Genomic DNA, 16,402 nt, shown 5'->3' with positions numbered 1-16,402 from the left:
TCATATAATTGCCCTTGCAACATAATACAAATAAAATAGTGCAATTTACCTGTGATGTTCTGCACTGCCGAGTGTGACCTCAGCTTGCAAGAATACTATAGGATAAAGTGTTTTGGAATACAGACCCTGCAGCAGAGTAAGTTAAGGTGAAGTTACTAGTAGCTCAGCAACAAACTTCATATGAAAGACAGCCAGTCATCACTGAAAGGGTGGATACTGCCTGCTGCTTCCTCCTGAGACTACGATGGACAGACTCACAGCCGCATGACACTTTGTCACTTTTCTTCTGACATATTCTAATAAATAAATAAAACACAGTGTGACGCCTGATCTTAAGAATCTTACCAATAACATGTTTTCACCACAATCAATGTTTAATTTGAAATGTCTCCTGTAAACCCAAAGAATATTTTGTACTGACAAGTTAGATTCAAACATTTTTTCCAAGTCCTTATACAGTTCTTTTTCTATCTCTGTGAGACTTAAAAAAATTCCTTTCCCCATCTGAAAAAAACATTTTCCTCTTACAAATGTTACAACATATGCTTAGAATATTATTGAATTGTTGTTTTGAAAGTTGTTTTGCCATGTGCTTGTTTTAGTTGTTCTTGTTTACAATGACATGTCATTATACTTTTACTCAGGAGTTAATGCAGTTGTATAAACCAAAATCCACCATACACATGCTCATACACATATACACAGTTTACACACACACAATTTTCTGGTATAATAACTATCATATTTGTTGAGGTGATTATATCTTGATCCAATAGTATGCCATCACTATTATCATTTTCATGCTGGTTCAATTATGTATATGAATATTGTGTTCTTCCCAACACTGTGAATAAGCCCAGTCTGTTTTTTGCCTCTTCCTGTACTTAATATTATTGCTTTTAATGTTTTTGTATAATTAAACTAATACATGAGATTACCTTGTCATTTATTTTTAGAAAAACATCACATAAAGGATCAATCTCTGAGAGGGCGAAAAGTAAGGGGACGTCTCCCTCAATGCCAACTTGAACAGTGGGGGCAAGAGACAGTGCGAGATATGCGAGTTGTAATCAGCGGGAAAACTCTGTAGCTTAACAAACAGCACTAATTACACAGGGATAAAGACTTGTTCATCACACAGCTTACGAGACACAAGTTAATTGCCTCTGCTTGCAGTTCCCCCTCTCCATCTAAAGTCAACTTATTCCAATGTCACTTGTGTCAATGCTTTAAATGTCTGTTTCCTCTCTGGTGTTTATTCTGTGTTTTTGGCCTTATTTCTTCGTGTGAATCTTACAGGAAATCAGTTTGAACCTGCACTGACAAATAATAGAAATGAAAGCCTCTGTTGATATTTTAATAGTCTGCTTTTACAGCTGACGGAACACACATGGAGTAACAAATCCATGTAGGATGTAGGCACACTAGTTGAAATCCATACCACACAAAGCACTGTGTCTGCAGCCCTGAGCAATGGAAGCTTTTCTTTCCTGTAAGGTTATCACCAGTAATATCAATGCATATATATATATATATATATATATATATAGAGGTCACAGAGCAACGATATTCAGTATGAAAACATGGACATTGGATTTATGTCATCCTAGCATGTACCACGGAGGTACTCTCCAGCTGTGCCTTTGGCAGCAGAGCTGTGTGAATCAATAAACAAAAAATACACTGAATAATGTGTTCAAGATGGTATTTAGACGTGTTTGTATGTAGTAGATATTTTTTTCTTTTTGCAGTAATCTATAGCTATGCTTGTGTCAATTTGAGTGCCCAAGCTGTGAATAGTGTCAAGGACGGTTACGTGTACTTTACTGTTTAACGTGATCCGAATAAGCATGGAGAAACAGGAATGAAAAAGTGAGGACATTTAAAGTCAAAATATTCAACAGTCAACGGTGGGCTTGTTATGGCAGTCGAAAGACTCAAATGATCAAAGCAGAGCAGAAGGCAACAAGTGTAGAGGGAGAGGAAGGCGGTTGTGAATCACACACATACGTCTCTCAACATTTTGTCAGCAGGGGATTTAAAAATATACTTGTCTACTTATCCAATATTGAGATATTCCTATCACATGAACTGTAAAATGATGAGGCAAGGAATTGCACCAGCGGCCTTTTCTCCTTCATCATTTTCTATTAACCACTTAGAAGCAGCTCATCCATAATCTGTTACCTGGGGGAATCACATGATTCACATCTGTGATAAAATGTGTTCCTTATCCTCTTTTTTAATCGAATACTGTATTAACATATCCCAGCAGATTGATGTGAGGGGTAGATTTCATGTTGTCGCATGAGGTTTCATAAATACAGCAGCCTTTATCCAGTGTGGAGTTCAGCGGACATGAACTGTAATGTCACTACATTATTAAATAATCAACTATAATGCTTGCTTTTTAGAAAACACATTTAATCAATTCCTTGACAAATGTTGTCAAGCTGAGGTCAGTCCAAGTTCATATTCACTGAGAGCCGTGAAAGGATTTGCATGCTTTGTCAATGTTTTTGTTGTTTGTACATCTCCTGATGGCCTAACAGAGACAACCAGTGAGACCGGTGTAAGAACACGGCTTTGCACTTCCTTGAGACACGTACAATTTCATGTGAGACAAAACAGACAAGAAAGTACATCTACAGTTGCATTTCCACAAGGCTATTGAAAACTGAAGGACATTTCAGCAGAGTTCAACTGTTTGGAGATTTAAACAAGTTTTACAAAATATCTAATGAGTTGTGATATATAGCCTGTGGGTTAAGAAATGTTGTGATTTAACGGTTCTCAATTATTTTTACAAGAATGGATACATTTTCGTGACAACTGCAGTAGAATTGCCCAACTTAAAAGGCACCTTAATTCCAGCCAACTGTTTGCATCTTGTGACTTTTATCTCACGCTGTGCTGCTAACACAATCAAATCCTGAATCAACAACTACTAAATCCTCACATAGTCCCTCAGGCAAAACCATATCATCCAAGCTGTTTGTTTGTGAGTCTGTGCACGGAATACTGTCTTGTTGAAACCTATGTTATAAGAAACTGACTTTTATATGCGAGGAGGAATCCTGAATGGTATGAATTTAAAGATGAGGAACCAGTGTTGCCTCTTGACACCATATACCAACAGGTAGAGCTGCTACAGGCAGCCCTTAACACACAGGTTTTAATATATGGGAACCAGACACACACACCTGCCGTTGAGCAAGGCAAGGAACTCCCCAGCATGGTACAGGTCGTTGCGCGTCACCATGCTGAAGCGGAAGGAGTTGAGGTTGCAGAAGGTGACAGAGGGGAACACCATCATCGGAGCCGAAACCTCGTCCAGCTTGGTGACGTGAGGGTACTGGAAGTACAACTGCACCCGGTCCACGCACACCATCACCAGCACACCCACGGAGCTCAGGAAAAACAAAATCCACAGGGTGCGCTTGATACACATCCGCTCATAAGTGAACATGTGCGAGATGCCATGCAGCGTGGACCTGCTGGCGAAAACTTCAATGGGAGCCGGCCGCTTGTAGTCCATGTCCTCAGAGTCCGCTTTGAGATCCATAGTGCCCCGGGATGAGTTGGGATGAATGAAGGGTATAGGATTGCACACGGAGGAAACTGGCTTTATAGATAAGCAGATGCTTTATAAACGGGAAAGGAGGTTAGTGTCTGTAAGTTCACGCCCTTCTACGCATGTATTTCTCATGCAGTCTGTTTGAGATGTTGCGTCACTGACAGCCGGCAAAACAGCCGAGCATTTTACCCAAGATACCCTCAAAATACTCCGTTCTTACGTGGTGAAAATCCTTAGAGAAAGTGTAGATGTAGAAAAACGCGTGTAGTAGGTACCTCGACTGGGGTCACAGTTCCATAATAAATAGCCCGGTGTGGAGCGCGCATGGATAGATGCCAATGCTGTCCTCTCTCCTCGCACACTTCTGTGATATTACCGAGTTGGTATTTGATTTCCACGCTGAAAACTCAAAAACCCACTGGGCAGGTCTGTAGCAAAATAAAAAACTGTTTAGGAGGAAGAAAACAAACGGTGGAATCACCCTAGCGAGGAAAATGTGAATAAGAAAATCAAAGCGGCGGTGTATTCTCTCCCTCTGTGTGCACGGCACTGGCTACATGGCTTTCCCAGCTCTTCATATGCAATCCCAACACGTGCAGAATAACAAATAGCCGCTGATTTCTCGCCCGTTAGCGTTTTAAGAGCAGTCGTCAGGGTGTCCGGTTTTTTTTCACATCCAGCATAAACAGCTGCATCACATAGGAGCAGGGTCCGTCAGAAAGCCGCCTCTGCTCCTCGCATCCATCCCCTCCTCCGAGCTGCCTCCACAACAATGCAGGGATAATTAGCCTACTCTGGTTTCTTCGGATTCCAGCTGGTTTATCCTTGAATAAAAGTGTTCTGAGGGGGAAAATGTGTATCTGGGAGAAAAAAACAATTACCGCCCGAAACGCTCAGTGTTGTGAATTGAAGGGAAAGCACCAGAGGTGGTCGCGGTTTACCCGGATAAATTCGCTCTAAGCAGGACAGAGCACGGATAGGATGGCATGTGGTTTTACACCGGGTGACGAAGTCGGTGTCACTTCAGCAATGCTTGTGTTTAACCAAGAAGTGGGGATATGTTACCGAGTCTACAATTTCAACAATGTCAAGACAGAATGACTCAAAAATGTGTCATTCCCTTTAATGCACGTTTCCCCACTACTCTCCTTGCTGAAAGCTAACATTAGCTTATTGAAAACGAGCTAGCATCAAGTTTTACTTTCTGTGGAAAGTTATAATTTTCATTCTGTAAAGCAAATGTTCAGCAACAAGTTATAGTATCATTTACAGAAGATTAAAAGTTAGATAATGTACCTGTTCTCTTTATTGAACTCGGGTATAGCCTACTGTTAGCTCACTTAGCTAATGAAGGCAAATCAAATTCAAACAGCATTCATGTAACATAAGCTAATGTATGGTGGCCCCTAAGACCAAAACAATGGCTAATTTCAAGAGGAAAATTATGTATTGTTTAATTAAAAACAACACATTTCCCAAATAGACTTGGTAATTTTCCCAGGGTCCTTTGTTTCCCAGTTCAATATCCCCCATGAATCTGTTCATGTGCAATGTTCAAGTGGAAAAGTTTGAAAGGAAGTATGAATACATTTAGTTACTCATGTTGTTAACCATTTGCATAATGCACAGCCAAGTAGCCTACTCAATAAAGTTTTACAAAAAAGGGCACTTTGGCACTTCTGACTTGCTCACAGAAGGTGAAAATAAAAGACAAAAATAAACAAAAGATAAGTAACACAAGTTTGTGTTAGATACGAATCAGAATCACAAGATGTGTGTTATCAGTTCATTCATGTTTGTGAATATATAGCCTATATATGTACATTGCATAAGTGTACATATATTTACTGTTAAAAAAACTGAGCACATAGTGTATGTTTGTAGTTCCAGGTGAACATTTCCATACTCAAAAACATATACGTACATACTTGTGTAGCCTATACTGTACACTTTTTGCACAAATATGTTGTATACACACTTGCACATACATATTCACATGTTTATTCATGAGTGCACTCATAGTTGTACACTGGCACACACAAATCCCTGAACACATTTATTTTCTCTCCTGACCAATTCTATGTAGTTGACTGAATGGAACATCCAAATATGTCAGAGTGAGTGAGTGAGGCAAACACAGGCAATAAGGCAGATGTGTCGCAAGACTGCCAGTGCCAAATCTGTCATAGAAACCGTATTGCCAAGAGGCGAGGAGAGCTCACCCATGAAATTGTTCATAATGCGTCCATAATTGCCATTTGCCATAGTATTGACTGTGACAATGTGGCAGTCATCTATAAAGCCGGCATCTTGTATCGATCAGCAGTGCTGGGAAGATGAGCCATGCTCTGTTCCAGTGAGGTGATGTGCATTCTGGGTAGACATTGTGCAGCGCAGATGGGTTTGAAATTACAGTAGATATTAAATTACTGCGGTACATTTTGATAGCAGGTGCTGGGATGTATGCTTATCCAAATTTAGACTTTAACATGGTTGTTTGTTAGTGCCACAATGCTAAAGAGGCTCACTGAGGGGATACTTCTGTCCATATTATTCTGAAGAATGTTGTAGTGCACTGCTCCCCAGAGAAGGCCGGATGAATAGGCCTCTCTGACCAAGTCATTATTAGTGCAGCTTTCATTGCATCCTGCTCTTTGGATCAGCTTTACCTGGACTTTCCTATTGCCCAGGCCTGCTAATTTTGATGGAAACCTCTGAAGCAATGGAGACGAGACTCAGAGACATGGGGAGAGCAGGAACTTTGATGGTAAACACTGATGGTTTATTTGGAGCTTCGCCCGGAGAATTCACAAGACATGTGCTGTGCCACGAGTTGACACAGCGGTTGCCAAATCAATTCTGAAGATCTCTACCCCAGACCCATGTATTTAGCTAGTTCTGAGAGAATAATCAACATTGTGCATAACAAGATAAAGCACTATAACACCTCTATCAGCTGACGCCAACTGGCAGGAACAGGGAGACAAAACACTGAGAGCACAGCTGCCCAAGGCTGCAGGCCTGTGCTCAGCGAGGTCAATACAAACTGATAAACTGGTTCAAAGTTATGCGCCCAGGAAAATATTTCCCCAACACTATGATTACATTTCCATCCATCGGCACCTTGAAAGTGGGTTTTTAATTTACATAAGACATTTAAAAAGCTCAGAAGTTGGAAAGAAATGTCAGATTTATTGGCAGCACTTCTTATTTTAATTTAATAGAGAATGACTTACTTACAGTAAGAATTCATCAAGTAGCATTGTCTTTGCAGTGTATATTTTATTGCAGTCACCAGGTATAACATATAAAGTCTGGCATTTTTATTTTGTTTTGAAGGTTCTAAGGCATTAACTACTAATTTAAAGCAGTGAAATAGATATTTCGAAATAGTTACCAAATATAAAACCAAACTGACCAAAAGGTCATTTGATGCAATTATTGACTTCAAGTACGAGCTTTTGGCCACTAAAATCAGAATAAAAACGTAAGCACCCTTTTTTGTATTATCTCTAAAAGACTGTTTTAAATCGGTAGTTATAATAAAAACAGGAATAATGTAGGGCCTTTCATTCAGTCATTGTCAGTTGAGGAAAAAATAAAGTAAAACAGAGTGTTAGAAAGGAAGACTGATGTTTTCACTAAGCAGAAAAGCACTAAGAGCCACTGGACACGAGGGAACAAAAGGCATTAATGACAGATAGCCCTTTGAGTACGCTTCCACATGGACATATGAATATAAAAAGCTTACACATTACAATTTCCCTGCCTCTGTGCTCCCATATAATAGATTTTCTTTTCATTGTGGTAATCAGTTTTTCTCCTTCATTACTGCTGTTGCAAACAATGAAGCTGATGAGCACATCACCTTTCTGAGAGGTTGAGCTTTTTTTAACTTAAAGAATGAAACTGCACTGCAAAAGAGTGAGGTCTCTGAAAGCTGCAACAGACACCATTTATGAAATTCCTCCCACAAGTACATGAAATATTAAATATCAGTTTAGAAATAATAACAAGCTATTTTTTCTTTTTCAGAAAAAGAAAGATCAAAAGTGTGAGATTAAATTAATCAATTAGTTTTTGCTCTAATGCAAGCCAGAAAGATTAGCATACCTGGCTAAGTGAGAACCCCTTTCTAAGAAATTAACTAAATACATAATTAGTAGGATTTCAAGTTGTTTAGAAAGAGTTTATAGTTTAAGATTACTCTGTAATGGATGTGTTGAAGCGTCAAACTCTGCTGGGACATCCCCATCAAAAATATTTTAAAAATGTAATGGAGGAGAGAGGAAGAAACAAGTGATGGAGGTCACACAAAGGAAAGAGGACAATGGGCGGACTGACTGGCTATCACTCAGTGTAGCATGGATTGTAAAATAAAGCTGGTAGTCAGAGCTAACCAGCCATGAGAACCTACCATCAGGCTGGGTTTCTCTGCAGAATGGATTGGGAGTCTGATGGAGCTTTGACAGCCACTAGGAGCACAAATGGTCCCTTGAGACTGTGTGGGTACCTGTGTTGTAGCTGGGCTAGCAGTTCTATAAGCAGTACGGGATGCCAACCCCTTATTAGCCAAATGACCAAAACGCATACCCCTTGATAACCTACCAGCCCCACTCTCCATCCACTCGTAGCATGGGCAGAGGGGATGTTTAGTTGAATATGTTAGTCGAGTCTGCCCGACTCATTTATCCTTTATCTGGCAAGTAAGAATCTATGGCTCTGACCATAGCTCTGAAATATCAGCAGTCCAGCTGTGCTGTGTATTGATAAATCCATGAAGCTGTCCGTAGTACTGAAGGAGTAGAGGGATTTGTAAATGCATTTTCTTGTCCTTCTGTACGTTTTCTTTTGGATTTAAAATATTCTCTAAACGATATACTACAATTACTAATTATAATATATATATATATATATATATATATATATATATATATATATATAGCTGCCTGAAGTATTCCTATAACATTTATATGATCTTTCAGTAGCGTCTCTGCTGTTAAAAATGCACCTTCGACCGAGCCACCTTGATAACAAAACATTTTAGGTGAAACACAACTTTTATTTCCTCTTAATATTTATAAGTATAAGTGAACATGTACTTGGCAATAAACCTTATTCGAATACTTAATATCTTGTCAGGCTCTACGTTAAACAGTAAACCGAGGGCCACCGAGTTGTGTAAATTATAACACATTTATTTACAACAAGGTTTTTAGTCCTTGCAAATATGTGTAGTGCCATTACAATAATGACAATAGATTTTAAGTCATACCTTTCTCATCAGTACATATTAACTTTAAAGTTAAATAATTCAAACTATTTTCATACCAATCACCATATTATGTATAAATACTGTACAGGCAGAAAAAGCACTTGTATTGGAAACTGGTTCATGTTAGCACATGGGCCACACAGGGTTTGTCTTCATAACACGTTGTGAGGTCTAGTCTCCTTTAATATTTCATTTGGATTACACTAGTGGTGAGAGTTTTCACACAAGGGGAAATTAACCAATCTCTCCTCTCCTCCCCTCTCTCGTGTCCTCCTTTCCTTTCAGCTCGCCCCATGTAGATTGGCTTTTACTTTGGCCAAGGCTACGCAGAGTGCCAACCAACTCAGTGGGAGCTGGCAGGGAATATGAATACACTCAGGGGTCCCATTGACAAGTCTCTTTACTTATCATTGGGCAAGCAGGACACAGAGGGAGCAAGAGGCTCTTGACCCTGATAATTTGAGTCCGTTTCCAGCCCAACTCTAGAACCATCTTTCAGGCAACTGTTGTGTTGGCGCTGGTGCAGAGGATGACATCATCAGAAGGTGACAGACAAGGTCTTCATAGACGGATGGTCGTTAGATCTAATAATGAGTATCTGCAGGTTCCAGCCCAGACAAATGCATGCTCCCCTAGTGGGCAATAATCATTATCAGTCAAGGACGCCTTTATCGACATCGGGGGAATCCATCAACAGACATCCTCAATCGCACCAAAGCTCTTTAGTGATGCAGTTCACCAAAAAACGTTCTCTTTCAAGCAATGTTGTAAGGGTAATAATACTTCTCAACTTCCCTAGCCCTGTACTCTGGGAATATGTATATTGTCCTTAGCTACTCCAAGAGCAAATTATTTCATGCTAATGTTCAGCAGGAAGTATCTTTTTTTATGTAGGCAGTTGCCATGTCAGGCTCTTGAGGGGATTGCCTTTGCTCACAACATTAGTGCAACAGTTACTTTGGTAAAAATTGGCCATTCTTGCTTTGCTTTTTCAAGTTTGACATCCAAGTCTAGAGGAGGAAGTTGAAGCTGTTCTAAAAGGCCTTGCCATCATATCTTCAGCCAGTTTGATATCAGTGTCTTCTTGGCACAGATGAAGGACGTAGTGGAATACAATTTGTGGGTGAGGAGGTATTATCATCTTGTCACTGCTTTTTCTACCCCTTTAAGAGTGGTTGATTGTGTCTGAACATGGGTTATTCATCTGTGTCTCCAGTTCAATACCGCATCGGCTCTCTCAGCTGCAAGATTGATTCTCAGCCGCTGGAAGAAAAGTTTCAGAATCATCATCCACCGACTTTCTGCACTTACAGCCACAAGGGAGATCCTTGATGAGTGCCATTAGATATTTGGAGAGCTGCTAATGCAAGACATTAACACTTATTTTACACTTACTGTGTTGACATTTTCACAGATCGGTCACCCGGGAAAACCAGCTAAATGTTTTAGTTGATGCAATGTATTTTGGCTTACAGGCATATCCTCTTTGAGCACTGCTTCTAAAACACGGCTACATTTACGTTTTATATATTAAAAGCCAAGTTTATGATCGCACAACTTCTTTATATCATGAGCAAAACACGCTGCTCAGAATCACTGGTAATTGCATATTTGATAAGCACTTGTGAGTCCATAACTGCGACACAGTTTTGAGTGATTGGCTTTTGTCCACAGCTGTAGACAGGGACAGCATTGGAAGCACTTCTGTCCCTTGCACACAGACTTCTACTCTTGTGAGGAGTGCAAAAGAACATTTAAATTAGCCTTAAGGAGGAATTAATCCTAATGACTTCTTTTCATTAACAACTAATTAAATATTCACATGCCGGCTCCAATCTAACGCCCTCACAACCACCTCTTTGTCTCAGTCTCTCATTTCATTGGTGGTCTGCTGCACAGTATTCTGCTATTCTGCTTGAGAGGAAGGCTAACGTATATTGTATTGTGTGACTGCATGTATGAGATATGGGCTTAGCAAAATGGGCACCTAGTCTATAACATGACATGAATATAATTTGTTTTCATTGAAGAGATAATTGAAAATTAAATCGCCAGCAATTACTTTTTATAGCTGACCACTAAGAGTGCTTATAGGGATACTTATTGTGAATGAATACGGAAATATAGGATTTTTAAGTCAAGTATTAAAATCGTACATGTGAAATGCAAAGGAACTTTTTCATTCAAATGAATAAGGAACCTGCTGGTGGTTTTTATGCTGCAAGGCATTTCTGAGAGAGGAATATTCTTGATATAGACATGTTGAAATTCCTTTTTTCATGATTTACCAGGCAGCATGGGGCCCAATCAATAGCTTTAACTCATATTGTTAGCTCTGTAAGACAGAATGAAATACAGAGGCAAGAGCTGAGTAAAGCCCTCCAATACCAAGAAAGGATCATCTGTTTTCAGCCAAACCAGACAAAATATCTGTGAGTACCAGACAAAGAAATCAGAAGGAAAAATACAACTTTTGCATCCTGATCCAAGAAGGTCATGCACAGTTCAACATTGGCTAAGGTGAAGTTTTACATCATGATTTAAAATGTAAAAAGGTCAGATAATAAAGCATGTTTTAATCATGGAAAGGACACTTCATTTGCTGGCTTGGATGATGTTGGGAAAATACTGAATGTACTCTTCCAATATCAGAGTACACATGATAACAAAGGCCCTACGTAGCTGTGTACGTAACAGGATGTTTGATTACCTAGAAGAGCATCAGGACACACTGTTTTAGGCATATGATAGCTATGTGATTGACATGATGATTCAGCCTCTATGCAGATAGACATATGACAAGCATGATCATTTCTGACGTGGCTCTTAGCTAACCTAAACAAAACATTGTATAATGCTTTGAACCGGTATTCCTGCATCTTGTGACTGTAACACTCTCTCTTGTATATAAGCATGTGAGGGACACTGTTCTGGGAACTAGTTGTACCATATGCTCTGTATGTCATGACTACTTCCATTCTTGCAAGGATAATAAATACATGTATCCTGATATTGAAGATCAAGCCGGTGAAGAGTGATATTTTTCTAACGATGATACAAAATTATTCAAAGTCCAAATGAATTGTCTGCTCTCTAGCTTCTGCTCATAGAGTAGACAGTAGTCATGCATGAAAGTAATATTGCACAGATGAGTGAAGCTCTGAGATTGCTCTCTCTGCACTTCCAATTGTCAGTGGTAAAAAAAGTATTTGACAGAGTGCACAATATATTTAAAAATAAGAGTGTTTTTATGTCAGAACTGTGTGGTTAAACAGCCCAATTTCAAAACATTAAATCGTCCCTGTGACATGTCTTACTCATGTTACCTTTGATGGTGCACTATATTGTGAACAAAAACTTGTTAGATGTACGAAAAAGAATTAATCAATTTGTGCGTCGACACATTATGCTTCAAATTAACAAGTAACTGTTATCACAGCCTACTTATTCAAACTGACTGACGCTCTCTCTGTTAAACTGTGCTAATTGACACATAGTATGTTTCATTTTCCTCAGGGGAATAATTAAGTTGACAGCCACTGACAGGTATGAATGTGCAGTGCAAAATAAAACATGCTTTACAAAAAGGCTGCAAGTGTTCCCTTCACTGCTGTATGTGCTTGTTTTAATTAGACGTCTGTTTATCACTGAAACAAGTTGCTTTTTTTGTATCACTTTCTAAATATTTCATACACAGTTACTGTAATACTAAAGCTAATTTCACCAGTTTGTTTCTTGTTGGTTCGGGTGATTAATTCCTGTTTTAGCAATTGGGGATTTTTAATGAGCATTTTGAGTTTAGTGTGGAGTATCTGATCCTGAAGGCGCTTTAATGACCCAACACACACACAGTGGCAAGGATGGAGCAACATGGTGTGTCAGTTTGTAATCACCTTCCTCTTCCCTCCATCACTCAGTGAGGGGAAGCTTGGAGCAGCAGCCTCCTTTTCCACTCCAGTAGACCCTATCGCTGCCACAACCGAGGGGCCAGGAGCCGGCGGCGCGGCGGCAGCTGAGACCAGGCCGGAGGGGGAACAGGGAAGAGGAGGCGGGCGAGCAGCTAGAGGTGAAGGCAGCAGCAGCCGCAGGAGGACTGAGATGGATGAACAGTACTCCACAGGATCAATCAGGCACTCCCAGCCACAGCAGATCATCTAACGCGCTGCTGCTGCAACAACACGCCCTGCCCCCATAAAACACATCAGCCCACAGTCTATATGGCAGCTTTTTTGCCAGATACTGTATATAGAGAGAGGCAGACTGAGAGAGGTGCGAGGAAGGAAACATGAGGAGGGAGAAAGAGAGAGAGAGACAAGGAGAGAGGTTTAGGAGTAGTGGGAGGTTGTATTGATTGTTTTCACTGGAGTATAATTGCAATTAAAGGCTGCAAACAGCCCAGTGGATCAGTTTCGATGCTGTCACCCAGCAGGACACAACCCTGATGAATCCTTACTCATCTCCTCGGCCAGCAGGGAAAAGTGCTAATACACTGTGTGTCTCTGTAGACTGTTTGGATTAGTGCCACGTTGTGCATTATATTAGTGCACTAACTACATATTAACACAATATTTTAACCACCGCAGCAACAAACAGATGAAAGCAACAGTGTTAAATAGTTGTTACACTTTTGGGTAAGAGAGACTCATTTCTGGATCATGAGGAAGGAGAATAGCGCATATAAATGAGATGTTTGCCCTCTTGTTAACATCCACACGTCCATATTACCATTTAGTTTCTGGTCATCTTTCGATGTTAAAAAATGTGAATACTGTATAACTCAACCTCAGATTGTTATCATAGTGTGCAGACAGTCTGTTTGTGTGGTTTGCTCTGGTGAACAGGTCCTGTGTTTCAGAATGTGGGTCGTTTTCTGAGAAAGTCGAGGACTCTTGCGCAACAGAACCATGAAGAAAGAAAAACAGATTGCTGTCTGAGTGACCGAAATAACAAGGTTCAGGCCTTGTGAGAGACATATGTTTACGGTGAAATGTTTACATGCTTTAATGTTTAAAAAGTGCTTACATGTTCTCATACTGCCTGTGCTGCAGTACCTCTTTTCACCCTCTGTCTAAAACCAGAGCCCAGTCTGCTCTGATTGGTCAGCCCTGAACAGATGTCCCTCCCCCTAGTCTTTAATGGACAATGTCTTGGAGCGCTAGCCAATAAAAGCACAAGTGTGGCATAGTGATGTAACTATGTTACGGAAGTAGACAAAGGACTATAATGGACACATATAACACACTACAGGAGAGGTACAGCGCACACTAAGGCTCCTTGAACCAAGGCCATTGATAGAAATCAAACAAAATAGCACTCTTCAGAAAGAAAACAAAAATGAACTAAAATATGTGTAAATGACTGAATGTCCCCAATTAGAAAATCAATTTAAAGGGTTTAAAAAGCGCACTCACTTGCCTCAGAATGAATGTCTGTATACTAACAGCGATGGTAGTTTCTTATCTTAATGGAGTTCAAATCTTTTAGCTTCACTCTGGCAACAGTTTGAGCGTTTCGAATATGTCACAGTGGCATAATCAACAGATACTTTGCGCTCACCCTGATGGACTTTCTATCATAGACCCAATCAGTGCATCCCATTAACTTTTTTTTTTGGAACTTCAATTTCCTGCCTGTGTGTATGCGACATCTTTATGGGAACCAAATCGACTATTCATTAACGAGGGGAAGCTGTATCAAGAGCAAACATCTTTAATTAACACATCCCCAGCACTTCCTGTCTTTGATCTCCCCATTTGATTTATTCCTCTGCAAGAAGAGATTGGGGTGGTTGAGGGATACACGAGGAGTTCGGAGGGGACGCTTCATGAGAAAATAGCTCAATTGTGGAGCCCCTGTTGATGAGGAAGTGTTGCAGCATTAGGACCTTTTCCCTGCGTGTCATGGGAGCAGCTCAATTACCAGTCAGCGCGGCTATCTCTATAATAGCTCGATAAGGCAATAATCCGAAATCCATACAGTTTTAATGACTTTCTGTCTCATTAAGCGCCGTTTTATTAAAGATGGACACATAGAGACCTTCCTATTGTCCAGAAACCTATTGTTGGGAATATCAGCATGACCAGTTAAGAACTAGTTAATGGCTTTTAAAAAGTATTATTATATATATTTTACTCAGCCTCTTATTATGCAAAAATATTACAAAATCCAACCACGATAAAACTGTTCAATGTCAAGCAGGTCAGAGTGAAGCAGAGGGGAGAAATCTTCTTCAGCTCAGTTCTCACACTGGATTAAGATCTTTGCAGTTGGGATGAGATTTTGACATTGTGTTCAAAGGTTTTCATTTCAGTTTAGTACTACACAAGTTCTGTATTTACAATAGACTTATAAAGATTTGGGGGTTGAAACGGAAATCTCTCTGTCTCCTGTGAAATATGATGCCTTCATAAACCCATGTGGGGACGTTGAGATTCTGTTTTCGTTAGTCTTCAGCCCCATCTAGTGTTGGACTGTGACACTGTCCTGTTTGATGTATCTTGACATGTGCAGTCTAGCTATAATTTGACTTTTGTCTTGAATCAAAAACTGCTCTGTAGTTCATAACTCAAAATATCAGCTATAAAAGAAATTATAAAACTTAAGGTTTGTTAATAAGAAGCATCAAAAGTTGTGCTGATTTTGCTTATTTTGTATCTTTACAGTACATTTAATAATACATTAAAGATTAAGCAAATGACCATAGTGTATTTATTTAAAACTTGAATCCATCATACATACAAAATAAGTTTTTTTGCATTTCAATTTTTTTTTTAAACTAGCTAAAACAAATAAAGAATATTTAGTTTCAGAATAATTGTAGAATAAATGTATATTTTGTTTGCTTGACAAATTAATGGATAGATACTATTTTGAACTTTCTTTTCTTTTTTAGATAGAAAATGTAATTGGAATTTCAACTTCTCTGAAATGATACCGCTTCGGACTGCTGAAGAAAAATCACAAGCAGACGCATTTACAGTTCCTCAACTGCAGTCACTGAATAACTTTCAAAAAATGTGTATTTTAAGCAAAAAAGGTTATTTTTCCCATCTTAAAAAGTAGGCTATAGTGCCTTTGGTGTATGACGTTACACATAGCTTATTCTGTAAATAAACATATGCCCTTTTCTCCTTCTTTTTACTTCCTCTCAGAGAACCACTTGGGAATAGAGATGGTCCAGAAATGTTTTCCCTATGCTTACTTTATAATTCATGCCCGTTCAAAATGGAAACATAATTATTGCATGATGTAAATGTTCTCAATAACTTGCACTCCATTACATCAGACAAATCATTTTAAGGTTAAGCAGAAATTGTGATGTGTGCCTTCATATCAAAAATCGTATGCAGCCAGTCATCATTAGACCCTTCAGGCCAAATTCCTGACAAAAATATGTTTTTTGAAACAGAAGTGGTAGAATTGATCAAACACAATAAATGCATAGATACCGTTCTATGTACTTTCAATCTCTCTGACTCTTGTCATCCAGTGATATATTTGTTCAGTATGCGTGTCATTTTTTTACTGGTCAAAGCAGGAGGTGTGTGGAC

At 39.4% G+C, this 16,402-nt stretch overlaps 1 protein-coding gene across 1 annotated transcript in view; it reads right to left on the bottom strand.

The window, feature by feature from the left end:
- asic1b (acid-sensing (proton-gated) ion channel 1b) overlaps window positions 1-4,444 on the bottom strand; it is a 174,811-nt gene extending 170,367 nt beyond the window's left edge. Inside the window, exon 1 of the mRNA XM_034139477.1 lies at window positions 3,204-4,444. Within this exon, the coding sequence (XP_033995368.1) occupies window positions 3,204-3,565 (362 nt within the window). The 5' untranslated portion in view covers window positions 3,566-4,444. The remainder of the gene's footprint in view (window positions 1-3,203) is intronic.
- Between the last annotated feature and the right edge of the window lie 11,958 nt (window positions 4,445-16,402).

Source organism: Trematomus bernacchii, unplaced genomic scaffold (assembly GCF_902827165.1).
Source record: "Trematomus bernacchii unplaced genomic scaffold, fTreBer1.1, whole genome shotgun sequence".
NCBI classification, from domain to species: Eukaryota; Metazoa; Chordata; class Actinopteri; order Perciformes; family Nototheniidae; genus Trematomus; species Trematomus bernacchii.
This window is presented reverse-complemented; position numbering and strand designations above follow the sequence as displayed.